The 21,078-nt window shown below is 39.5% G+C and overlaps 1 protein-coding gene across 1 annotated transcript; it reads left to right on the top strand.

Annotated features, from left to right (window-relative positions):
• Positions 1-11,384: 11,384 nt before the first annotated feature.
• Positions 11,385-14,339, top strand: LOC141620640 (putative disease resistance protein RGA1). Its single transcript, XM_074437459.1, has one exon. It carries the CDS (start codon positions 11,385-11,387, stop codon positions 14,337-14,339), a length of 2,955 nt encoding a protein of 984 aa, XP_074293560.1.
• The last annotated feature ends 6,739 nt before the right edge of the window (positions 14,340-21,078 follow it).

Below are 21,078 nucleotides of genomic sequence, written 5' to 3' on the forward strand. Positions count from 1 at the left end.
GAATAACATGCGGGTAGCTTGTACGTATTGGGGGTACTTGATCGAGTGAGACTGACTCGATCGGGTAGGTTTTTGGCGATTTTGAGTCCGTAAACGAGTTTTGGAGCACTCGATCGAGTAACTAGGGTACTCGATCGAGTGAAAATCACTCGATCGAGTAGCCTAGATACTCGATCGAGTGGGTTAGAGATCAGAAGGTCCGTTTAGTTCTGGAGTTTGGGTACTCGATCGAGTACATGGTGGCACTCGATCGAGTAGCTAGGTTGCTCGATCGAGTGGGTTTGGATACTCGATCGAGTAGGTCTTTGGGCAACGCGTGTTCGTGTTTGAAGTTTAGTACGCGTGTTTATGTTTATCCCTTTCTTCTATAGCTTCAAGATGCCGCCCAAGAGAAATGCCTTGTACGCGAGAGCCGAGCTTATGACTACGGATGACATCGTTAAGATGTTGGAACACCAAGACGCTCTTACGGAGACCCTGAAGAGAGTGAATGAAGACAAGGATAAGAGTAAGGAGAAGGAGGTTGACCATGCTAAAGTCAGCCTCTATATCGCGAGGTTTAACCCGAAGGAGTACACAAGGGGGTTGAGGAACCTAATCACCTTGATAGTTGGTCGAGGGAGATGGAGAACATACTAGATTTAGTTCGTTGTCCTGATGAGATGAGGGTGGATCAAGCTGCATTCTATCCGAGGGAGGCGGTGGCAAGTGGTGGGACTCGGTGAAAGTGAGTGCCAAGGAGTTATATACCAACCAGGGGTTACCTGCTATACCTTGGGAGGAGTTTCGTAGGGTGTGAGGAAGGAGTTCGTGCGAGCATGTGAGGAGTAAGTTGAGGGAGGAGTTCGACAAGTTTAGGATGACGGGTGAGATGTCGTGGTCGAGTACTACAGCAATTTAATGAGAAATCCAGGATATCCGAGGACATGGGTTTGAGTGAGGAGAATCGGCTTTGAGGTTTGAGAGAGGGCTAACCACGACAATTATGGATAAGTTACCCGTGGGAGTCCTTACGGATGTGAAGGAAGCATATGAGAGGGGGTGGGAGAGCCTGAGAGGCTAGTGGAGATGGCTAGGGAGAGGTCGGGTGGAGAGAAGAGGAAGTCGGAGAGCGAGGGTGGTGGCCAATCTAATTTCAAGAAAGGCAACCACAATCAGTCTAAGGGGTTTTCTTCTGGTTCCGGGTTTAGTCTTTGGAGCATCCTTTGGGAGAGGTCGTGGAAGTGTGAGCAACACTGGGAGTGACTCGCTTCGGTTGTGGTGGTGTAGGCCACAAGAGACATGAGTGCACAAGTGCACCGGGATCTTTCCCAGACTGCGCAGAGCTTCGCGAGCAAATGGACCAGCCGGATCATGGCCAAACCGTGGAGGTCGAGCTACCGAGAGTGGAGGCAACCGCAACGGCGGTAATTCTTATCGAAGACGCCGATGAACAACAACAACAATCAAGGGTCGGGTGCTAAGCCGACCGCATCGCCCAAGATCTTGTCCGGGGAGGTGGGCAGAAGTCAAGTGGCAAGCTGTTCATGATGGACAAGAAAGCAGCTGAGGAGGACGAGCACGTTATCACCGGTACATTTCTTGTTAATGGCGTTCCTACGTTTGTTTTGTTTGATTCGGGGGCTTCTCAGTCGTTTGTGTCTTCGAGTCATGTAAAGCAGTTGGGTTTGAGAGTATATGAGTCTGTTAGGGAGCAAGTTTTCATACCTTCAGGTGAGTCTGTAACGTGTGGGAGGTTGTTTAGAGATGTATCTTTGATAGTTGGACAAGTCGATTTCCCTGTAGACTTGCTAGAATTCCCTTTTAATGGTTTTGAGATGATAGTTGGGATGGATTGGTTAGGGAAGTATAAAGCTAAGATAGACTGTCATCAAAAGAAAGTGTCCCTACGAGGTCCTAAGGGAGTTAGTGTGTCTTACCGTGGGTTTCTAGTCAAACCCAAAGTTAAGTTGATTGCAGCTGTCGCTTTGAAGTCGTATACGAGGAAGGGATGTCCTCGATTTTGTGCCATGTGAGAGATGATCGGATAGAGAGCCGGCATTGAGGAGATACCAGTGGTGGGAGAGTATGCGAGATGTCTTTCCGAGAGGAGATTCCGGGGTTGCCACCGCAGAGGGAGATAGATTTCACCGTTGAGTTGAAGCCAGGGACGGGGCCAATCTCTAAGGCACCGTACCGTATGGGTCCTAAGGAGATGGAGGAGCTCAGGAAGCAGTTGGATGAGTTGATAGAGAAGGGATACATTAGACCAAGTGTATCGCCTTGGGGAGCACCAGTTCTTTTCGTGAAGAAGAAGGATGGAACTTTGAGGTTGTGCATAGATTACCGGAGTCGAACCGTGTGACGATAAAGAACAAGTATCCTTTGCCAAGGATAGATGACCTGTTTGATCAATTGAGTGGTGCAACGGTCTTTTCTAAGATCGATTTGAGGTCAGGATACCATCAGGTGAAGATTAGAGATGTGGACATACCGAAGACAGCCTTCACGTCGAGGTATGGCCATTATGAGTATGTGGTGATGCCGTTTGGGTTGTCCAATGCGCCGGCAGTGTTTATGGATTTGATGAATAGGATCTTTAGACAGTTCTTGGACCAGTTCGTGGTGGTGTTTATCGATGATATCCTAGTCTACTCAAAGACTAAGGAGGAGCATGAGGAGCATCTGAGGATCGTGTTGCAGACGTTGAGAGATCATGAGTTGTATGCTAAGTTGTCCAAGTGTGAGTTTTGGTTGGAGAAAGTTGCTTTTCTGGGGCATGTAATCTCTAAAGATGGGGTAGCTGTGGATCCGGCGAAGATTGAGGCAGTGACAAAGTGGGAAGCAGAAGAATGTTCTTTGAGGTGAGGAGTTTCTTGGGTTTAGCTGGATACTATAGGCGGTTCGTGAAAGATTTCTCCAAGATAGCTAGACCGATGACGGCGTTGATGAGGAAAGAGAACAGGTTTCGTTGGGATGAGAGTTGTGAGAAGGCGTTCCAAACATTAAAGGAGCGTTTGACCACGCCTCCCGTCCTAGCATTACTGAAGGGAGCGAGAATTTCGAGGTTTATACGGATGCCTCGAAGAATGGGTTGGGATGTGTCTTTGATGCGAGAATGGTAAAGTGATCGCCTATGCTTCTAGGCAGTTGAAGCCTTATGAGGAGAATTACCCTACTCATGACCTGGAGTTGGGTGCAGTGGTGTTTGCTCTCAAGATTTGGAGACATTACCTTTATGGAGCAACCTTTAAGGTATTTTCTGATCACAAGAGTCTCAAGTACATCTTCACGCAGAAGGAGTTGAACATGAGACAGAGGAGGTGGATGGAGTTGATTGGTGATTACGACATGGATATCATCTACCATGAAGGAAAGGCCAACGTTGTAGCTGATGCCTTGAGTAGGAAGAGTGTACATTCCTTGTGTACAGCTCTATCTTTGATGAGACTGAGGGATGAGGTAGCGAGTTTTGGGATTCATATGTTGCAGAAAGGAGAGGCTATGGGCGATATGACAGTACATATGGAATTCTATGATGATATTCGAGGTAAACAGGCTTTGGATCCTAAGTTAGTGGAGTGGAAAGCTGGAGTAGAGAAAGGGACGGTGTCCCGGTTTTCCATTCATACAGATGGTAGTTTGAGGTTTGATGGTAGGTGGTGTGTTCCTAATGACGAGGAGTTGAAAAGGACAATCATGACGGAAGCGCATTGCACACCATATTCAGTTCATCCGGGAGGTGACAAGCTTTACAAAGATTTGAAGAAAACGTTTTGGTGGCCTGGGATGAAGAAAGAGACAATTTGAGTTTGTGTCCGTTGTTTGACATGCCGAGAGAGTTAAAGGGGAACAGAGAAGACCACAAGGTAAGGTTCAGTCCTTGGAGGTGCCTGAGTGGAAGTGGGAATCCATTTCCATGGATTTCATTGTGGGTTTACCGAGGAGTCAACAAGGTAACAATATGATTTGGGTGATAGTGGATCGGTTGACCAAGTCAGCTCACTTTGTTCCAATGAAAGATACATGGACTAAGGCACAATTGGCTATGGCCTATCGAAAGAACGTGCTTAAGTTACATGGAGTCCCTAAGGACATAGTGTCTGACAGAGATGCGAGGTTTATATCGAGGTTTTGGAAGGAGTTGCAGGAATCGTTGGGAACGACTTTGAAGATGAGTACAAAGCATTTCATCCCTGCGACAGATGGGCGACCGAGAGAACAATCAAGACCTTGGAAGATATGTTGAGAGCGTGTGTGATGGATTTCGGTGGTAGCTGGGAGCAGAGGTTAGACTTGATAGAGTTTTCTTACAATAACAGCTATCACACTAGTATTGGTATGGCACCGTTTGAGGCTTTGTATGGGAGGAGATGTAGGAGTCCAATCTGTTGGGACGATAGTCCGAGGCAAAGTGGTTTTAGGACCGAGAGATGGTACATGAGATGGTGGAACAGATTAAGATGATCTGGGAACGGATGAGAGCGACCCCAGGATCGACAAAAGAGTTATGCAGATCTACATCGTCGGGATATAGAGTTTCAGGTTGGGGACAAGGTTCTTACGAAAGTGTCTCCTATGCGCGGAGTTATGAGATTTGGGAAGAAAGGCAAGCTAAGTCAGAAGTTTATAGGGCCTTATGAGATCTTAGAGCGAGTTGGGGAAGTGGCTTATCGTTTGGCGTTACGGCACGCTTTGGAGAGAGTACATAATGTGTTTCATGTATCGCATTTGCGGAAGTATGTGAGTGACCCGTCACATGTGTTGGAGGCGAGAGAGCTTAGAGTGGATGAGTCTTTATCGTACCTTGAGGTGCCTAAGCGGATCCTAGACCGAAAAGTTAGAAAGACCAGGAGTGGTGAGACAGTGTTGCTTAAGATCCTTTGGTCTAACCATGAGACCGAGGAAGCTACATGGGAGGCAGAGGATATCATGAAAGAGCGTTACCCTTTCCTTTTTGATCGGGTATGTATGGTTACGGGGACGTAACCTTGTTTTTTTAGGGGGGTAGGAGATGATCGCGAGAGTTTCTAAGAGTTTTATGCACCTTTTGTATATGTTGTGTCGGTATGTTGTCGGGATAAGTTGGGTTAGGTAGCATGTTTTACGTTGTGTTTATTTTGACCTTCGAGTCGGGAAGCTTATGGGAGTACCTTTGTTTTGGTAGTGGTTTGAACTTCGGGGACGAAGTTCCTTTTAAGGAGGGAAGACTGTAATACTCCGTATTTATGGTCTTGGGGGTACTCTATCGAGTAGCCCTTACTCTGTCGAGTAAGGGTGTGTCGCAGAATAAAATAGTTTCTGACCTGTTGGGCACTCGATCGAGTAGCTGGGGCACTCGATCGAGTAGGGGGGTACTCGATCGAGTACCTTGGGTACTCGATCGAGTGTCCGGTTTATCGGGGGTTTTTCTCGGGTTTTGTTAATTACGCGATTAAGGTATATAAACATATTCGTCTTTATTCTAAAACACTTTTGCCAAAACCTAAAACCTGTTTAAGAGAGAAAGCAGTTGGTCCTTCTTCCTAATCGCGTTCTTGACAATTTCCGGAGTTCAGACGGTCGGATTGCATCGTAGTTTGTGTCGTTGGATTCCTTGCGTCAAGGGTAAGCTTCTAGCATAATTTTTATAACGTTTTGTTAAGATTAGTGAAACCCTAATTTTAGTAATTGGGGGTTTTTATGAATAAGTGATTGAATAGTAGTATTCATGTGTATATGTTAGGAGGAGAGTTCATAGAGGAGGCGTTTTGAGACATTTTTGTAGATATCGTCTGCTTGTGTGCTTTCCGGGTAGGATTTCTACTCGTATTAGTCCCATAATGGGATGTTGGTGATGTGCTGTAGTTAGTTAATTGATTTGTTGATTGTATTTGTGTTTGTGATTGTGGTTGTGTTGTTGATGGTTCTCGAGATGCGTTCTCTACCGAGTGGGGTCACTTGCGGGAGTGATCTCACGCCCTAGTTTCGCCCTTAGTGGAACCCGCCACGAAAGGGGATGTGCACATTAATGGACGGGGTTATCGCTCGTACGATGAGCGGGGCTTAGGTGGGAACGGCTGCGGTCCCCCACGCTGCGGGCGGGTCCAGTGGACGATCAGTGATTGAGACGGTTGGATGGGTGTGTGTGTGTGTGTGGCAGTTCAGCTGTCTGTTTGTCTTATTGTTGTTGTCTGTTTTGATTGTGTGATTAGTACTGACCCCGGTGTTGTTTTGTAAACCTGCGGTGATCCATTCGGGGATGGTGAGCAGATATTGAGCAGGTATAGAGATGATACGGGATAGCTGGGATGGCCACGACGTGACGATAGAGTCTTCCGCTGTAGTTTAGTTTTATTTACATTTCAGTTTGAATAGACAGTTTGGAATAATGTATCGTACTATCAGTTTGGGTTTCAAGGATTGTATTCATTCATTAAACGATTAATAATAAATGTTGTTTCTTTATTGCTGTTGTTTGATTATCATACCTCGGGCAACCGAGATGGTGATGTCTCCATACCTGAGTGGTCCTGGTAAGGCACTCGGAGTATGGGGGTGTTACAGAAAACATTAAAAGTTATCACAAATTGAAGTGAAAGGTTAAGAACTTACCCCATAAAATAGATTAAAGGAGAGAGAATGAGAATAGATTAAATGAGATAAATGAGATAGAAGAAACAAAGATGAAGATAGAAGAAAGATTAATGGAGTAGAAGATAAATCTAAAAGAAGAATTGTAAGGAGGAGGGAAGGGGCAAAATAGGAATAGGAAAATATGACTTAATCTAAGGATTGAAATGAATGGCTGAGATTCATTCATTTTACCTCGTTTAATGAATTGGTACTGAATTTTAACCGAACCAAGGATTATGGTAGCAGTTTTCAAACTTTTTTTACCTTGGTAGCAATTCTCAAAAAGTGGTTTACTTGTGGTAGCAGTTATCAAAAAACCCTAATATATATGTAATTCACACGGAAAAACACGGATCAAATTAATTTAAAGGTTTGTTTGGTTTATTTAATTGTTAATATATAACTATATACGAGTAATCCATTGTAAAAGAATGAATTTATTCTGGAGATTTTTACTCATTATATAAGAATGGATTTATTCTGAAAAAACCAATCTTACTTTTCGTAGTTGCTGATTGTGGCATTGTTCATTTATTCTGGCATTGTTTTATGAATTCTGGGCTTGGGGACCGTCTCATCCCGAATTGTGTTTAAAGCCTGCCATTATTTTATAACATACTAACATCATACTAACACGAGGCTCGGTGGCGTAGCTAGGTTACTGCATAGGGAATTTATTTGTTCATTTTAGGATTGTTATATCTTGTCAGAGAGTATATTGTATGAAACACTTACTGTCCAGAAACAAGGAAAAGATGAAGCTTTCATTAAATAAAACAAAACATAGTGGCGTGGTAAAGAAAAAGAGACATGCAAGAGTATCACAATTTCTTTTCCCTAATTTTTATCATCTTTTTGTTACATTGTAAATGTAGTAGGGTAAAACTTGATTATATGATAAATTATGATAGAGTACCAAAACGAAATAGATGCCTCATAGTTTAGAAAGACCGAACATCTAATAATCACTACTTCTATACTCCCTCCATTCAACTCCACACTACCACTTTCTTTTTTTCACGTTTGCCAACGCGTCTTTTACGCGCTAAATATCGTTAGCTACGTATTTGCAAAAAATATAAAAGTTAGATATTTTTAATGTACTCGTAACAACGAATAAAACAAGATCCACATGAATATATTTTCACTTATGTATCGAGAGAAAATTGAAATTAAAGGCTTAACAATGAATAGTGTACAAAATAGATAATGGTAGTGTGGAGTTGAATGGAGGGAGTAAAAGGCATTTCTCATGCATAATCGACATACTAAACTACAAAAAAAGGAATCATAGAGACACATTGCGACGGATACGAAAGCCGTAGCAAACAAAACCCTGCGATGGAAGAATCTGCGAAGCACCGTGAAATTGCAGGAGCATATGATACAACTAAAAAGAAATGAATTATCGCTATTATTATTCTCACAAACTAATTAAGGAGATATATACTTTTTGTTGACGCTTTATACCTATAACTCTATAAGGCTATAATTAATGGTAGTATACTGTTTTGAAGTTCATTGTGTTAGATATTTACCGTAATCTATGTATCTGGTTTGGCTTTACAAGAGTCATTCTCCTACTTAACTTCAAATTAGCGCTACATGACTTTCAAGATAGGCCTTTTGATAAAATTACTACTCTGCCTCTCTAATTAAGAACAAGAGTAACATCATACTAAATTAAGAACGGAGACGATAAAAATAGGATAAATTTTGTAAAAAAGAAGACAATAAAAATGAGATGAAGGTAGTATTTGGAAAAGAAACAAAAATTTTGGTTCATTTAAATTTGATCGTTGTATTTTCTAAGTAAATTTGACAATATAGTAATCTAAATTGTTTATGTAGCGATGCTTATGAGCCTTCTTTAATCTTTATGCTGTGAGTTGGCTACCCTAAGAACTTGACAGAGAGTCCTAAAAAAATTAAAGAGACATTTATTTTTAGATGTTTTAATATTATTCTGTCGAGTAAAGCTTAAAATATTTACGTATAATAATATTATAGATGTGTTGTAATTGGTCTTATCCTTCACTTAAACCTAAGTCAAACGGACTAATTTGGTACAAAAACCTAATACCTTCATATTTATGATTTTAGCTTTTATTGTTTAATAATAATAGAAGTTTGATTCATACAAAAATAGTTTGTGTTAATATATTGAAGTGTCAATTATATATAAGCATATTATATAAAACAAATACAATTAGGCCCGTGCATCGCACGGGCATTAAATTTAGTCTAGTCTATATTAATAAATGAGACTTTTTTCGAGCGATTACAAAGAGTCCAATTTTTTTTTTAAACTACTAAGTTATTATAAAAATATATTTAAATATTTATCCTAGTATTTAAAGAAGTCGCATGAATTGGAGACTTTTACCTATGATGGATAAAAATAATAAGAAGTACTATAATACAAGAGTTCTAACACTCCTAAATCCTAATTGTCTATCATAATCAAATCTACCGTATGAACATATAAGAAGTTAGGTGCTTTACACAAATAAATTAATAAATTATTATATTATTATTGCTAAAAGATAATCATGTAAACTTATTCTAATCTTCATAGTGTTTGTATCATAATCAACTAGAACACATTAATCTATTTATAAAAGGATGCAATTAATTCTTATTCTTCATTATCCCCCTTATATTTTTGGTATATTTGTTTTATTTGCTTATTGTTAATACACAAACTAACCTGTTGCATTTAAGTTTTTTTTTTTTTCTATTAATCAGCTTGATGATGTTAAATTGTGAATTGTTGCATCTTTTGTTGATACGTACTAATAGTTGATTTATTTTTTAATAATATTTTCAGGAGCAAGGTACTCAAGAATACTGACTTACTCTTTGATATAGTCATCAACAAATTTATACTTCGTAGATTGTTTGGAAATTTTAAGATTACCGAGAAAGGTTTGTAAGTTGCAAGTTTTATCTAATGATTTTGAGTTGTTTTGACAATTAATGACTTACAAGTTTTATTTCGTGTTAGTTGTATTAGGTGCAGGTAACACGGGTATTAAAAGTTTATTCTTACCAATCTTTCACTGCATATATTAACGCAAAATATAAAAACCGCGTTGCATGATTTCACCATAATCGTCATTATGCATTTTTTTTTTTATCGTTTTTAGCCGTTCTATGTTGTAATTTCGAAGCAGTGTTGTTACCACGTGAGCTGCTAGAATGATGTCACGGCTTGTCTCTTTCTTTCACTCTTTCCTGTTTAAGATAAAACAAACTGAGGGCTCGGCTTGGGGCCGAACGTACTCACTCCGACGCTCAAGTCAGTAAACTTAGAGAGATAAGTTGTATGTTACTTGGCAATGTATATTGTAGAGAGATAAGGGAGTTTATACCAGATTATGTGATTTTCGGATTGATTTTGGGGTCCTTTTCTCAATGAGAGAAGTGGAGTATATATAGACTTTCACCTTTTGTCACGTAGTGGCCAAGTAGCAGAGCAGGTGGAAAGACTGTCTTACCCTCGGCCGAGGGACCCATGGCAGGCCGGCAGGCCTGGTTGACTCCATGCCGAGGGGACTGGATGTGAGTACACGGATATGTCTCTCTCGGCTGGCTAGTTGCCGGGGCCGAGACCCAAGTGACAGGCCGGCATGCTTCGTCGGCTAGGCCGTCCTTCTTGTTGACTTGTTATCTTTTGGTTTGACCAAGGTCAATATGTTGACTCGGTCAGCGGGTGCAGAATATGCCCCAACAGTACGATTGACCAAGTTTTGGGACGGATATACCTAAACAAATCGTCTCCTTGAGATTATTGAGCGACATCGTTCATTATCTTTAATGGATCGAAATTTCATTCAGCGGGGAATGAACTAAATAGGTAATTTCATCCTAAAAAAGTAATGGAGAAAAAAATTTGTTACTCATATAAAATTGTGTTGTGAGGAAATTACTCATATGAACAATACATGACAAATTCAATCACTTAACTGTCGAGTGATAATATGATTTATTGATGACACTGACAAGTCTCAAAGTTTGCCGACAAAGCGATTTCGACGACTTTGAATTTTCTGTTTTACAACTCCATATACTTTTCTAAGCTTAACCAGAAAAAATAACTTGAAGTTAACTCATGACTTTTCTCGCTTATGGCGAGTTCACAAAATCTCATTGAAGACGGCGATATCCGTCACAAGCTTGTGACGGATACCGTTTCCTCTCACAAAATACCCATGAGAGGTGAGTGGGGGAGCACATGGGGGTGTCACTTGTCCCTCTCCTTTTTGTGAGAGTTTTTCACCTAATGACGGGATTAGCGTCACAGTTAAAGACGCTTTGCAAATTGTTATGTAAGATCGTCATGTCAATATAAAGGTTTTGTAACGCTTTTATGCCTTAATTATTGTTATCATTAAATGAGCTAAAACAGGACTCATCAATTTGATGATACTAACTGTTCTCATAATACGCAAATTCTTGTTTCAGACTGGCCATTTTCTTCTGAAATAATAAAACGATATTTTTCCAAGTTTTCCTTGTACTGTTACTAGTTGGACTTTATTGAAATTTCCGTCCCCTAAATTAAAGTCCTGGCTCCGCCAATGATTTTGGGAGTCATTAGTTACATAGATAAATCATTTATCTGATCCGTAGATAAGAGGCTGATAAACCGAAGTGGTGCCTAATGATTTTCCTATAAATGGCCCCATCAAACAAAGCAAGTTTAACGCAATACTCAACCTTATCAAAAAGCATCCTCCTTCGTTCCTTTGTACCCATTTTCGTTGCTGTCTCTAAATCATCCCAAAATGGACTTGGCAACGGTACTTTCTATTGTTCAAACTATCCTTACAGCTATCCAAACTTTGGATCAGATCAAGTCCACGTTCTCCTTGTATCAATATAAAGACGAGCTTGAACGTCTAGGAAAAACAGTCAGCATCGTCGAGTCTGTTCTAGTGGATGCTGATGCCAAGCAAGGTGCTCTCAGTTCTCAACAAAGGATTTACATTGAAGAGCTCAAAGATGCAATTTATGAAGCTGATGACGTGCTTGATGAATTCGTGACTCTAGTCAAGCAACGTAAAGCTGTCAACGAGACTCATAATAAATTGTCTAACAAGGTGAGATCATTCCTTTCTCATTTTAGTCTTCGTATTCACAATCTGTCTCACAAAGTTATGAAAGTTAATAAGAAATTGGATGATATTGCGTCAAGTAGTAGTAAGTTTCTTTTTAAGGTTGACAATAAGCCAAAGAGGTTTATAAAGCCGGATTCATCTTCTTTCGTGTCTGAAAATGATATAATTGGGAGGGACGAAGATTTGGAGAAGGTTGTAGGGATGTTACTGAACTCTGACGATGTTGATCAACCAAATCAGGTATCCTCCGTTGCCATTGTGGGGATGGGAGGGTTAGGAAAAACTGCATTAGCCAAACTAATTTATAATGATCCTAGGGTCTTGAGTGCATTCCAATCGCAAAGTTGGATTTGCATCGCAGATCAGGATCAGTGGAATTTGACCGAGATTTTAAGCAAGATTGTGAAAGAACTATCTACAAGTGATAGGCGCAATTCAAGCTCATCGGAGCAAATGCATCTTGAAATTAGGGAACAACTCGGAGGGAAAAAATATTTGCTTGTGTTAGATGATGTGTGGATCGAAAGTTACCATAAATGGCAGGACCTTGAAAAGATTTTGAAGGTAGGGGCAAGTGGGAGCCGCATATTAGTAACCACACGTTCGAAAAAAACAGCGGAAGTAATCGTAGGAGATGTTCAAGTGCATGAGTTACAAGGTTTGCCGGAAGAGCAATCATGGCGTTTGTTTGAAAGTATGGCATTTTTACAACGGCAACGGGAAAATCCTGATGATGAATTGCTAGAACTTGGCAAAGAGATTGTGAAAAAGTGTAAAAATGTCCCGCTTGCTATTAGAGTAGTAGCAAGTCTTTTGCGCGGTGAACCTAAGTTAAAGTGGCAATCATTCCGAGATAAGGAACTAGCTAATATTAGTGAAAGTGATGATACTATAAACAATATACTAAGGCTAAGTTACCATCAACTTGACTTTTCCTTGAAGAGTTGTTTTTCTTATTGTGCTCTCTTTCCCAAGGATTTTGTGATTGATAAGCAACTGTTGATTAGCCTTTGGATGGCTCAAGGCTACATCACCACCGAATATGTGGGCGAAGAATATTTTCTTATTTTGTTACAAAGGTGTTTTTTCCAAGATTTAAAGGTGGACGAATGGGGGGAGATTAGATGGTTTAAGATACATGATCTCTTGCATGATATTGCTGAACAAGTGGTTGGCGAGGATATTTCTAGATTAAGCTTTGATGCTCACAGAGTGGGTAAGAAAGTTCGTCACCTGTCTCTTTTGTATGGCTTTTGTCCACAAGAGACCTTCGACAAGAGTAACATTCGTACTTGCGTCCAAGTTCGTGAGCAGTGGTGTCAGAGTATTTCTGACCAGTTACTAGCGGGTAATCCACTAGCGAACTGGGCATGTTTATGGTCATTAGATTTGAGTGATTTATGTGCAGAAAGTTTACCAGAATCAATTGGTGAGCTGTTTCATTTGAGGTATTTGAATCTCTCGGGGTCTAAGATGTTAAATGCGCTTCCTGTTTCAATCAATAAACTCGTTAATTTGCAGACTTTAGATTTATCTAACTGCACTAGTTTACAGGAATTGCCAAAAGATGTGAGCAAGCTACTTGACCTAAGCACCTTAAACGTAACAAATTGCAGAAACCTGAGTCATATGCCATCGGGCATGGATTTCCTAACCAGTCTACACACCCTGGGTTTATTTGTAGTGGGGCAGGAAAGTTCAGAAGGGAAGCAATGTTTTCACGGGTTGGAAGGCTTGCGATCCATGAGTAATCTCAAAGGGTTTCTTGAAGTCCGGATTTGGGTCCATGATAATCCAAACTGTGTCAAGGAAGACCACAATAAAGGAGGTTATCTTAGGAATAAAGAACGTCTAAAGAAGATTCATATTGAATTTAAATATGGAACTCAAGAGTACCAAAGCTTACAGAGTGATCAAGCAACAGCGTTGCTGGAAGAGATGCAGCCACACCGTGATCTCAAGGAGTTGAGGTTGGAAGGATATATGGGAGAGCTTATGCCTAAATGGCTGAGGAGGGAAGATAACTCGGCATTATCACATCTCCCTAATCTTGTCAGTTTGAATATTTCGCATTGTATCTTCTTTGGGTGCTTGACTTCGCTAGGAGAATTGCCTCATCTCAAATATCTCACCCTTGAGAAGTTGCCAAATGTGGAATACATGCTGAAAGTCAAGCCCGGCCTGGGTGAAGGGTCAACATTATTTCCACGCCTCAAACGACTTAACATTAAAGAGTTGAGCATGTTGAAAGGGTGGTGGCCAGGATCGTGTCCAGGGGTGCAGAAAATGCGTCTAATAATATCGAAACCAGCCCCTTATTTTCCTCGACTAAGGGAACTGTACATCGATGATTGCCCGATGTTGACTTCCATTCCAATGAGTTTACATCTGAAACATGTAAGAATAAGTAATTGTCCTGAAGCCACGGTATTCGATAATATAAAAGAGTTCCGCCACGTGTTCAAGACGTGGCCAACACCGCGTGGAAAATCGAGGATAATTAGTATCTGCGACTATGAATATGACACTGAGAGAGACTATATTGATGCAGCACTGACGGGTTGCCTACACCAATGGATGTTTACACACGGTTACACTTCCGGAGGAAAACATGGTGATTGAGTTTCGAGAGTGTTGGAATGTACAGCCCTGTTTAAACAATTGCTGAGTTATTAAATTGCTCTGTAAAATCACTATTTACAATCGAGGGACTTGCTATAATCTGCCACTAGATATATGTTGTAAGTCATACTTTTTGCTGCGTCTCGGACCTTTTATGGACCTGGTAAATGTATCGATCGGGCAGGGTGCAGATTGCGTCTGTTTGGATCGAGTCTACTACATTATCTTAGTGCTTCATGCATAAGAAGGTTGAATGTATACAACCTTATATTTGTATTAATAACACAAAAGCTATTTCTTGTTAGGACATCATGCTAAGATAAATTTGCAATAGTAGTCGACTTGCAGGTCACTTGCAGTAAAGTTCAATGAATAAATTTACGAGCAAAATAACGTCTTGGTTTTAAGTTGCTGTCTCGGACTCCTGTCTGACTCGAGAACAGCCTGACTCCGTCCAAAATTTAAATGTAATTCCTTTCGTCATACCCACGAAACCATGACCTAAGAATTGAATAACAAAACTATTAAATTAATCGTTAATTTTTATTTATGACGGTCACAAGCTTGTGACCTCTCACACCAATTAAAGTAATGGTAGGAGAGCAGGTGGGAGAGACGAGAGAGGGTTGTGAGAGATCACAAGCGAAATTTGTTGTTAATTAATATTTCGAGACTAATAGAAATAACGATTTAACAATAAGGAAAGATCTAGGGTCCGATTCTCTCCACCTAACACATCATATTTATTTACACCCATGAATCCTTTAACATGTTATCTAACAATAAGTTACGGGAAATAGTCTCTAAGGTTCCAAATACTTCCCTCTCGAGTTCGTGAATGGTGGAATGAGGATGGTAGCAGGGACCATTAATGAATTTTCTTTGGTTAAATTTTCCAACGCACAAAATACGCTGCTCAGCCAAGTTGCCCAAAGTTGACACTTGACAGCTAAAACAGGACTCGTCAACTTTTTTTTTTTTTCGACAATAGTAAATTGATATAAATAAAAGAAGGTGTACATAACAAGTCAGTTACATATTACCCATTGTCAAATGGGCGGGTACCGAAAACTGCTAGACGACTCGACATCCAATTAACCGAACTAAACTCTAAGGTAGAACAAAGTGAAACACCAAGACGACTTTTCTTGAATGGTGGGTAGTAATCATCGAACTGAATCGGGTAGTTATCTCGCCTCTTTGTCTTCCTAGCTATCTGCAACACTAGTAGTGGTGTACCTGCAAAAAGAAGATAAACACGTGACAGAAACCGAAACTCTCTTTTTCAAACTACCAGTGGCACGGGCTAGTTGTCCACGAGGAGAGGAACGAAACCTTTTCTGCCAGACGTGCTCTTTCGAATGCGTCCTAGCTGCGTCAAATTTAAATTGGATTATGGAGACCTTATTAGCACAAGAACTGTCACAAGAAAGGCGTTTCTTTTTATCCGTTTGGACGAGGCATTCATCTTGAACCGACGATGCATCCGTTGAACCAGAATCAGTTTGCAAAGGTGCATCCGTTGACGGACTTATATCCGGCAAATGATCAGACATAGGAACTGCCGCATCCCATGACTTATCGTCATGGAGAGTTCCCGGCTGGATAGTTTTTGGAGAGAGGGGGCGAACCCTCAAAACTGCCCCAGATCTGGGGTGAAAAAACTCGATATTCTTTCCGAGTAACAAATTATTGTAGTCTTGAGCAGAAAAATGTAATTTCTTGTGGCCTTGCTTTTTGTTGGTGAAACCAAATTTGGCTTGTTTCGGGGTACAGGCAAAGGACGGAGTAGCAGCTTCAAATGCTGACGGCGAGTAGTTTTCATTCATGGACTCAAAGATGATTTGGGTAGGTTCTGAATTAGTGTTTGTGGATGGAGCAGGGTCAGAACGCTCATCACTCTGAACTGACATAGATGGTTCAATAAGGAATTCCATCACGTCTGAGCTAGTACCAATCTCGTCTTGAACACAAGGAACATCAGTGGTCAAAGACGATTCTGCAGAACTAGAAACTATCCGTGCTTCACAAGGAGGTACACTGTTGTCAGCAACACAATAACTAGGAACTGGTTTCTTACCTTTTTTGGTTGAGGCCAGAGGATCAAAAGGATAAGCAACACGCTTTCCGTTAATATTTAACGCTAAATCGTTAACAACTGAAAAGAGCTCACGAGTGATATCTTTGTTGCTTGGGTCAATTTTCGTAGCAGACTCCAAATCATGTAGAGCCTCGGTGAGTAAATTCATCTGCTTGAAAGCTAAGCCTCTACGATACAAAGCTTTAACATTGCAGGGTTCAAAATTTAAAACAAAGTTGCAGAGAAGACGAGCCTTAGAGAAATTAGAAAGTCGTAATTCACAAAAGGCTAAGTTTAGGATAAGAGAAAATGCAAGATAGGATCCCAAGGGTTAGTCGGATAAGGGTGGTAGACCAAGGAAACACAAAAACTGAAGGGCTAAATTGTAATGAAGGACAGCTAAAGGGAAATTACCTTCCTTAACGAGAGTATTACCCCTATCCTTTAACAAGCTAATGTTTGAGATTGACAGCGTTCCCATCTCCAAAATCCACTTGGCAAGAGCATCATCCTCAAAAGCATGATTAGTAAAAACAACTAAATCGCAAAGGTTGAGAAGAAAAATTTGATAATCCATTATTAGAAATCTTAAAGACGAAGAAACTAGAGAAAAAGCAGGGTGCTTAACAACGAAGAAATGAGGAAATAAACTAAACTACAACCAACCCCACCCGCCTCAACAACCGACCATCAACCACCTCCGAAAGATTTTGACGACCATGGGAGAAGGAACCCAAAAGAAAAGGGAACCACCAAAATACGAGGACCTATCAACCTCCGACCAAAGACCGCTGAAAGAAACTTGCACATAGAGCCAGAGATCGGCTTAGAAGCAAGAAATTGCAGTGTAAAGAAATAAGAACAACAGAGTGACAGAAAGACTGGAACTCCAAGTCACAAGCAGATAATAAGAGATAAAATTGCAGGCCTTAAGAGATAATAAACTGACAACCTGACAAACCTCAACACAAACATAGAAAAGAGATTTAAGTCTCTGATTGAAGGAAAACTCCTTGGTGTTAAATGAGAAAAAAAAAAAAAAAAAAAAAACCAAATCAAATCGGGGGAGGTAAATCTCTTGGAAAAGCTTGACTAAGATCAAAAGCAAATTAATCAAAAACCAAGAAAGAGGCATAAGATATGATGAAGGCAGATTTGGACAAATACGCACCTCGGATACTAAGACAAGTCGGAGATTGAAGGAAACATGTCAGATTAAAGGACAGAACCAAATCTACCCATGATCAAGGTAAGGGAAACCGCCGGAGATCAGACACAAGGGCCAAACCTCCGGCGGAATCGGAGGTGGAGCAGCGGTGATAGGAGGGGATGAGGCGGCGGTAATTTACAGAAAACTTAGGAGTTAGGAAAGGTAGACAGAAGGTAGAGGATTTTTAGGAGGGGATGAGGCGGCGGTAATTTGCAGAAAACTTAGGACTCGTCAACTTGATGACACTTGACTAGTTGGCTGCTCCCAAAATATGCAAATTTTTATTTCAAATAGGTTATTTTTTTTTGAAATAATAAGACGGATATTGCAATTATTTGCCGACTACGGATATTGTAATTATTTCGAACTTTTAAATTTGCCGTCTACGGATATTGTAATTATTTCGAACTTTTCCGAATTTTTAAATTTCGAACTTTGGCCCTAATAAATTTTCCAACGCACAAAAATGCTCAATCATGTTGCCAACTTAAACAGAACTCTCTGATAACACCGACTATGTTGTGGTCTCTTCTTATATATGTATGAGGGGCATTGTTTCACATCGGTAGAATAATAGTGAAGAGATTAGCTTATAAATAAGTGGGTTAACGCCTCCTATTGTAGGAAATATGAACTTATCTGATCGATATAACCTTAATCGAGACGTCGTGTAAGATACTGCCCTAAATCAGTTAGACTCCTACACAGGTGCTCATTGGGTTCCATGGTCACCGATTCCAGGGTTAACGACTCCTTCCGCACATTGTTGCACACCAAAGCAAAGACGGAAGTGGGAACTGTTCTCAGAATATAGTTTATAAAAGATATAGAGATAATGTTTCTGTATTTTTGTGTGTGTAAAACTGTTGGAGAATGGAAGCTTTTATAGTGAAGAAAATGCTCCAACAACCACATAGAGATGCCAAAAAATCACCAAATTAATGGCCATTAAACCGGCAATGAGTGGTAATAAAACCAGACTTTAAGAGAAGATATTATTGTTTTTTTTTTTGGTCAATCGAAGCGCACACTTAGTCGCATTACAATATAGGGGAGGAGAGATTCGAACCTGGGACCTATTGTCCACAATACCTCTGTCTTAGCCACTAGACTAAGACATCTTCGGTAGAGAAGATATTATTGTGTGATTATGTTTTAACGACTAGAATTCCAATAGCTAGAATCAGAGGAAAAATATTTAGACCAAAAGCAAAAGGGGTACACCACATAACGCTCATGTGTCACGTGTCACTTGATAGTGAACATTCATATATATCGTCAATTCTTTATATATTTTTTATGGAAGAGAAAAATTATAAGCCAAAATTTTTCTTATCTCTATCGTCTCTAGAACTAAATGTATCTCTAAACTTTCCTATCATTCTATTAACATCAAGACAAGTGTATTATGGTTTTAAAATTATTAACTAATTTATTTACTTTTTATGTAAGTTCCATTGGGCTATGAAATGTTCATCACATTTTCAATTTCATCGTTTGTGTTTGTTTTGTTCTCATTTAGGGGCTATCAAGATTTGTGGTGTTGAGCTATTCAAAGGTAATATACTTACATCTCTACAACTTCATTCCCATTCCCTTTTTCTTTCACTATTTAAGAGGAAACTTAAGTTAACAACGATAATATTGCATAAAACAAATTTCACTATTTTGTTGGTTAATTCAGACTAATTACTTAGTTACTTTTTTTATTATAGGGTCGATTCGTTGGAAAAAGAAGACTATATGGAGAAGTAAAATACTAGAATAGCTTAAATAATTATATATTGGAGACTAACTACAAGATTAACGACATCAACGTGAATAACTAATAGTTTTTTTTTTCTTTTTTTTTCTCAAATGTATATTTTTATTTTGGTATTTGTTTGTTTTTTTTCATCATTTTACCTTTGAAAAAATAGCAATATTCAACTACTTTGGCTTATGATACCAATTGAAGAGTTATGGATTCTAAGTACCTAAGAGGGGGAGGGGGTGAATTAGGTACTATTTTAAAATTTCAACTTAAATCTTTATTGTTTAAAGATAAGTTGATGAACAATGTGAAGAACAAATGGATACATCAATTAATAAAGTGATTAAATGTGTATCACGGAAGTTCAAGGAAACAAGTGATGTTTGGAAGTGAATGTTGTTACTCGATGATCTTAGTTTATGAAGTAAAAACAGAAGACCAAGAGTGACAGTATTCAGGACTGTTACTAACAAAATCGTAAATTGAAAACGAGTAAATATGTTGCAGCGGAATTAAAAGTGAAGAGAAAAGCAACACAACGATTTTGAATTGGTTCAGCCGACACTCTAAAGGCCTACGTCCAATCTTCTTTTATTGATAAGTGAGGTAATCTACTCCAACTACTGTAAAACACTAACAACAAAAGGACCAACAACCTACTCCGGTTGCGACACGAGTTCTAAGACTACTCCGTCTATGAACTCTACACTCTAACTAAAATGTTTACAAACCAAGTTTCCTTAGACTGATTCTTCGAAAAGAATTGAGAAGGACAACTTATTGTTACAAACGTTTCTAGATGAGAGAGTACAATACTTTGAAGTAACAGTGATTTCGACTGACACACTTGAAGACTTTAGAAAATTTTTGCAAATTAAAAAGCTTTGAGTTCTTAAAACTGATTTTGCAAAATGCTTTGATTTCTCAAGTAAAAGTCTTACTTTCAAAGTGAAGGGTGATGCTCCTTTTATGGAGGGAAAAACGAGTGGGTGCATGCTAGGATTTTTGGTCAAGACTTTTGGTCATGAGACAAAAGAGTTGACCTTCCCAAACTAGCACCAAAAGGACTTCTTTCTAAGAAGCAAAAAGGAGAAAAGAGATTTTGTAATTAACCTTAAAGAGCCTTTGTGTTTTCAGAAACAAAGAGGAGAGGACATTAACAAGAAGACAACTTTTGTTAAAGAGAGAAAGAACCAAACCAAGTTTCATAAAAGACAAACAAAGGTTGTAGCATAAAAGAGGAAATCTTTTGAAGTACCATTTACAAACTCCTTTTTAAAGACCACCCTTTTAAATATTTCAAGATTGTAAACTGATGCATGAAAGCCCATTTGATAAAAGTGAAATATTTAAAATGAAAGTTTTGCTCCAAGTGTGACGGGTCCAACGAGATGGTCAAGCATACTACTACCCGTTATAAGAAACGGTATGCCTGACTGTTACTATTACATGTATTCTACTCTTTCATCTTTTACATAGGTTGACCAAACGACTCTATGTCTTGGGTAGCAAACGATTGACGATCCTTGATTGATTAAGACTTGCAAATTGATCGATTAAACCTGAAATAGTAAACTAAGAAGGCACACGTTAAATGGGTATGTCATCATCAATTAAGAGAACCCAACAGTATGCAACATTGGAATTACAATGTCTAAAGTTTTTATGTTGTCACTTAGTACTGACATTACTATTA

Source organism: Silene latifolia, chromosome X, assembly GCF_048544455.1.
Source record: "Silene latifolia isolate original U9 population chromosome X, ASM4854445v1, whole genome shotgun sequence".
NCBI classification, from domain to species: domain Eukaryota; kingdom Viridiplantae; phylum Streptophyta; class Magnoliopsida; order Caryophyllales; family Caryophyllaceae; genus Silene; species Silene latifolia.

What these genes read in the sequence shown, in the direction of transcription:
- LOC141620640 (XM_074437459.1), top strand. Translation starts at nt 11,385, where the DNA reads ATGGACTTGGCAACGGTACTTTCTATTGTTCAAACTATCCTTACAGCT.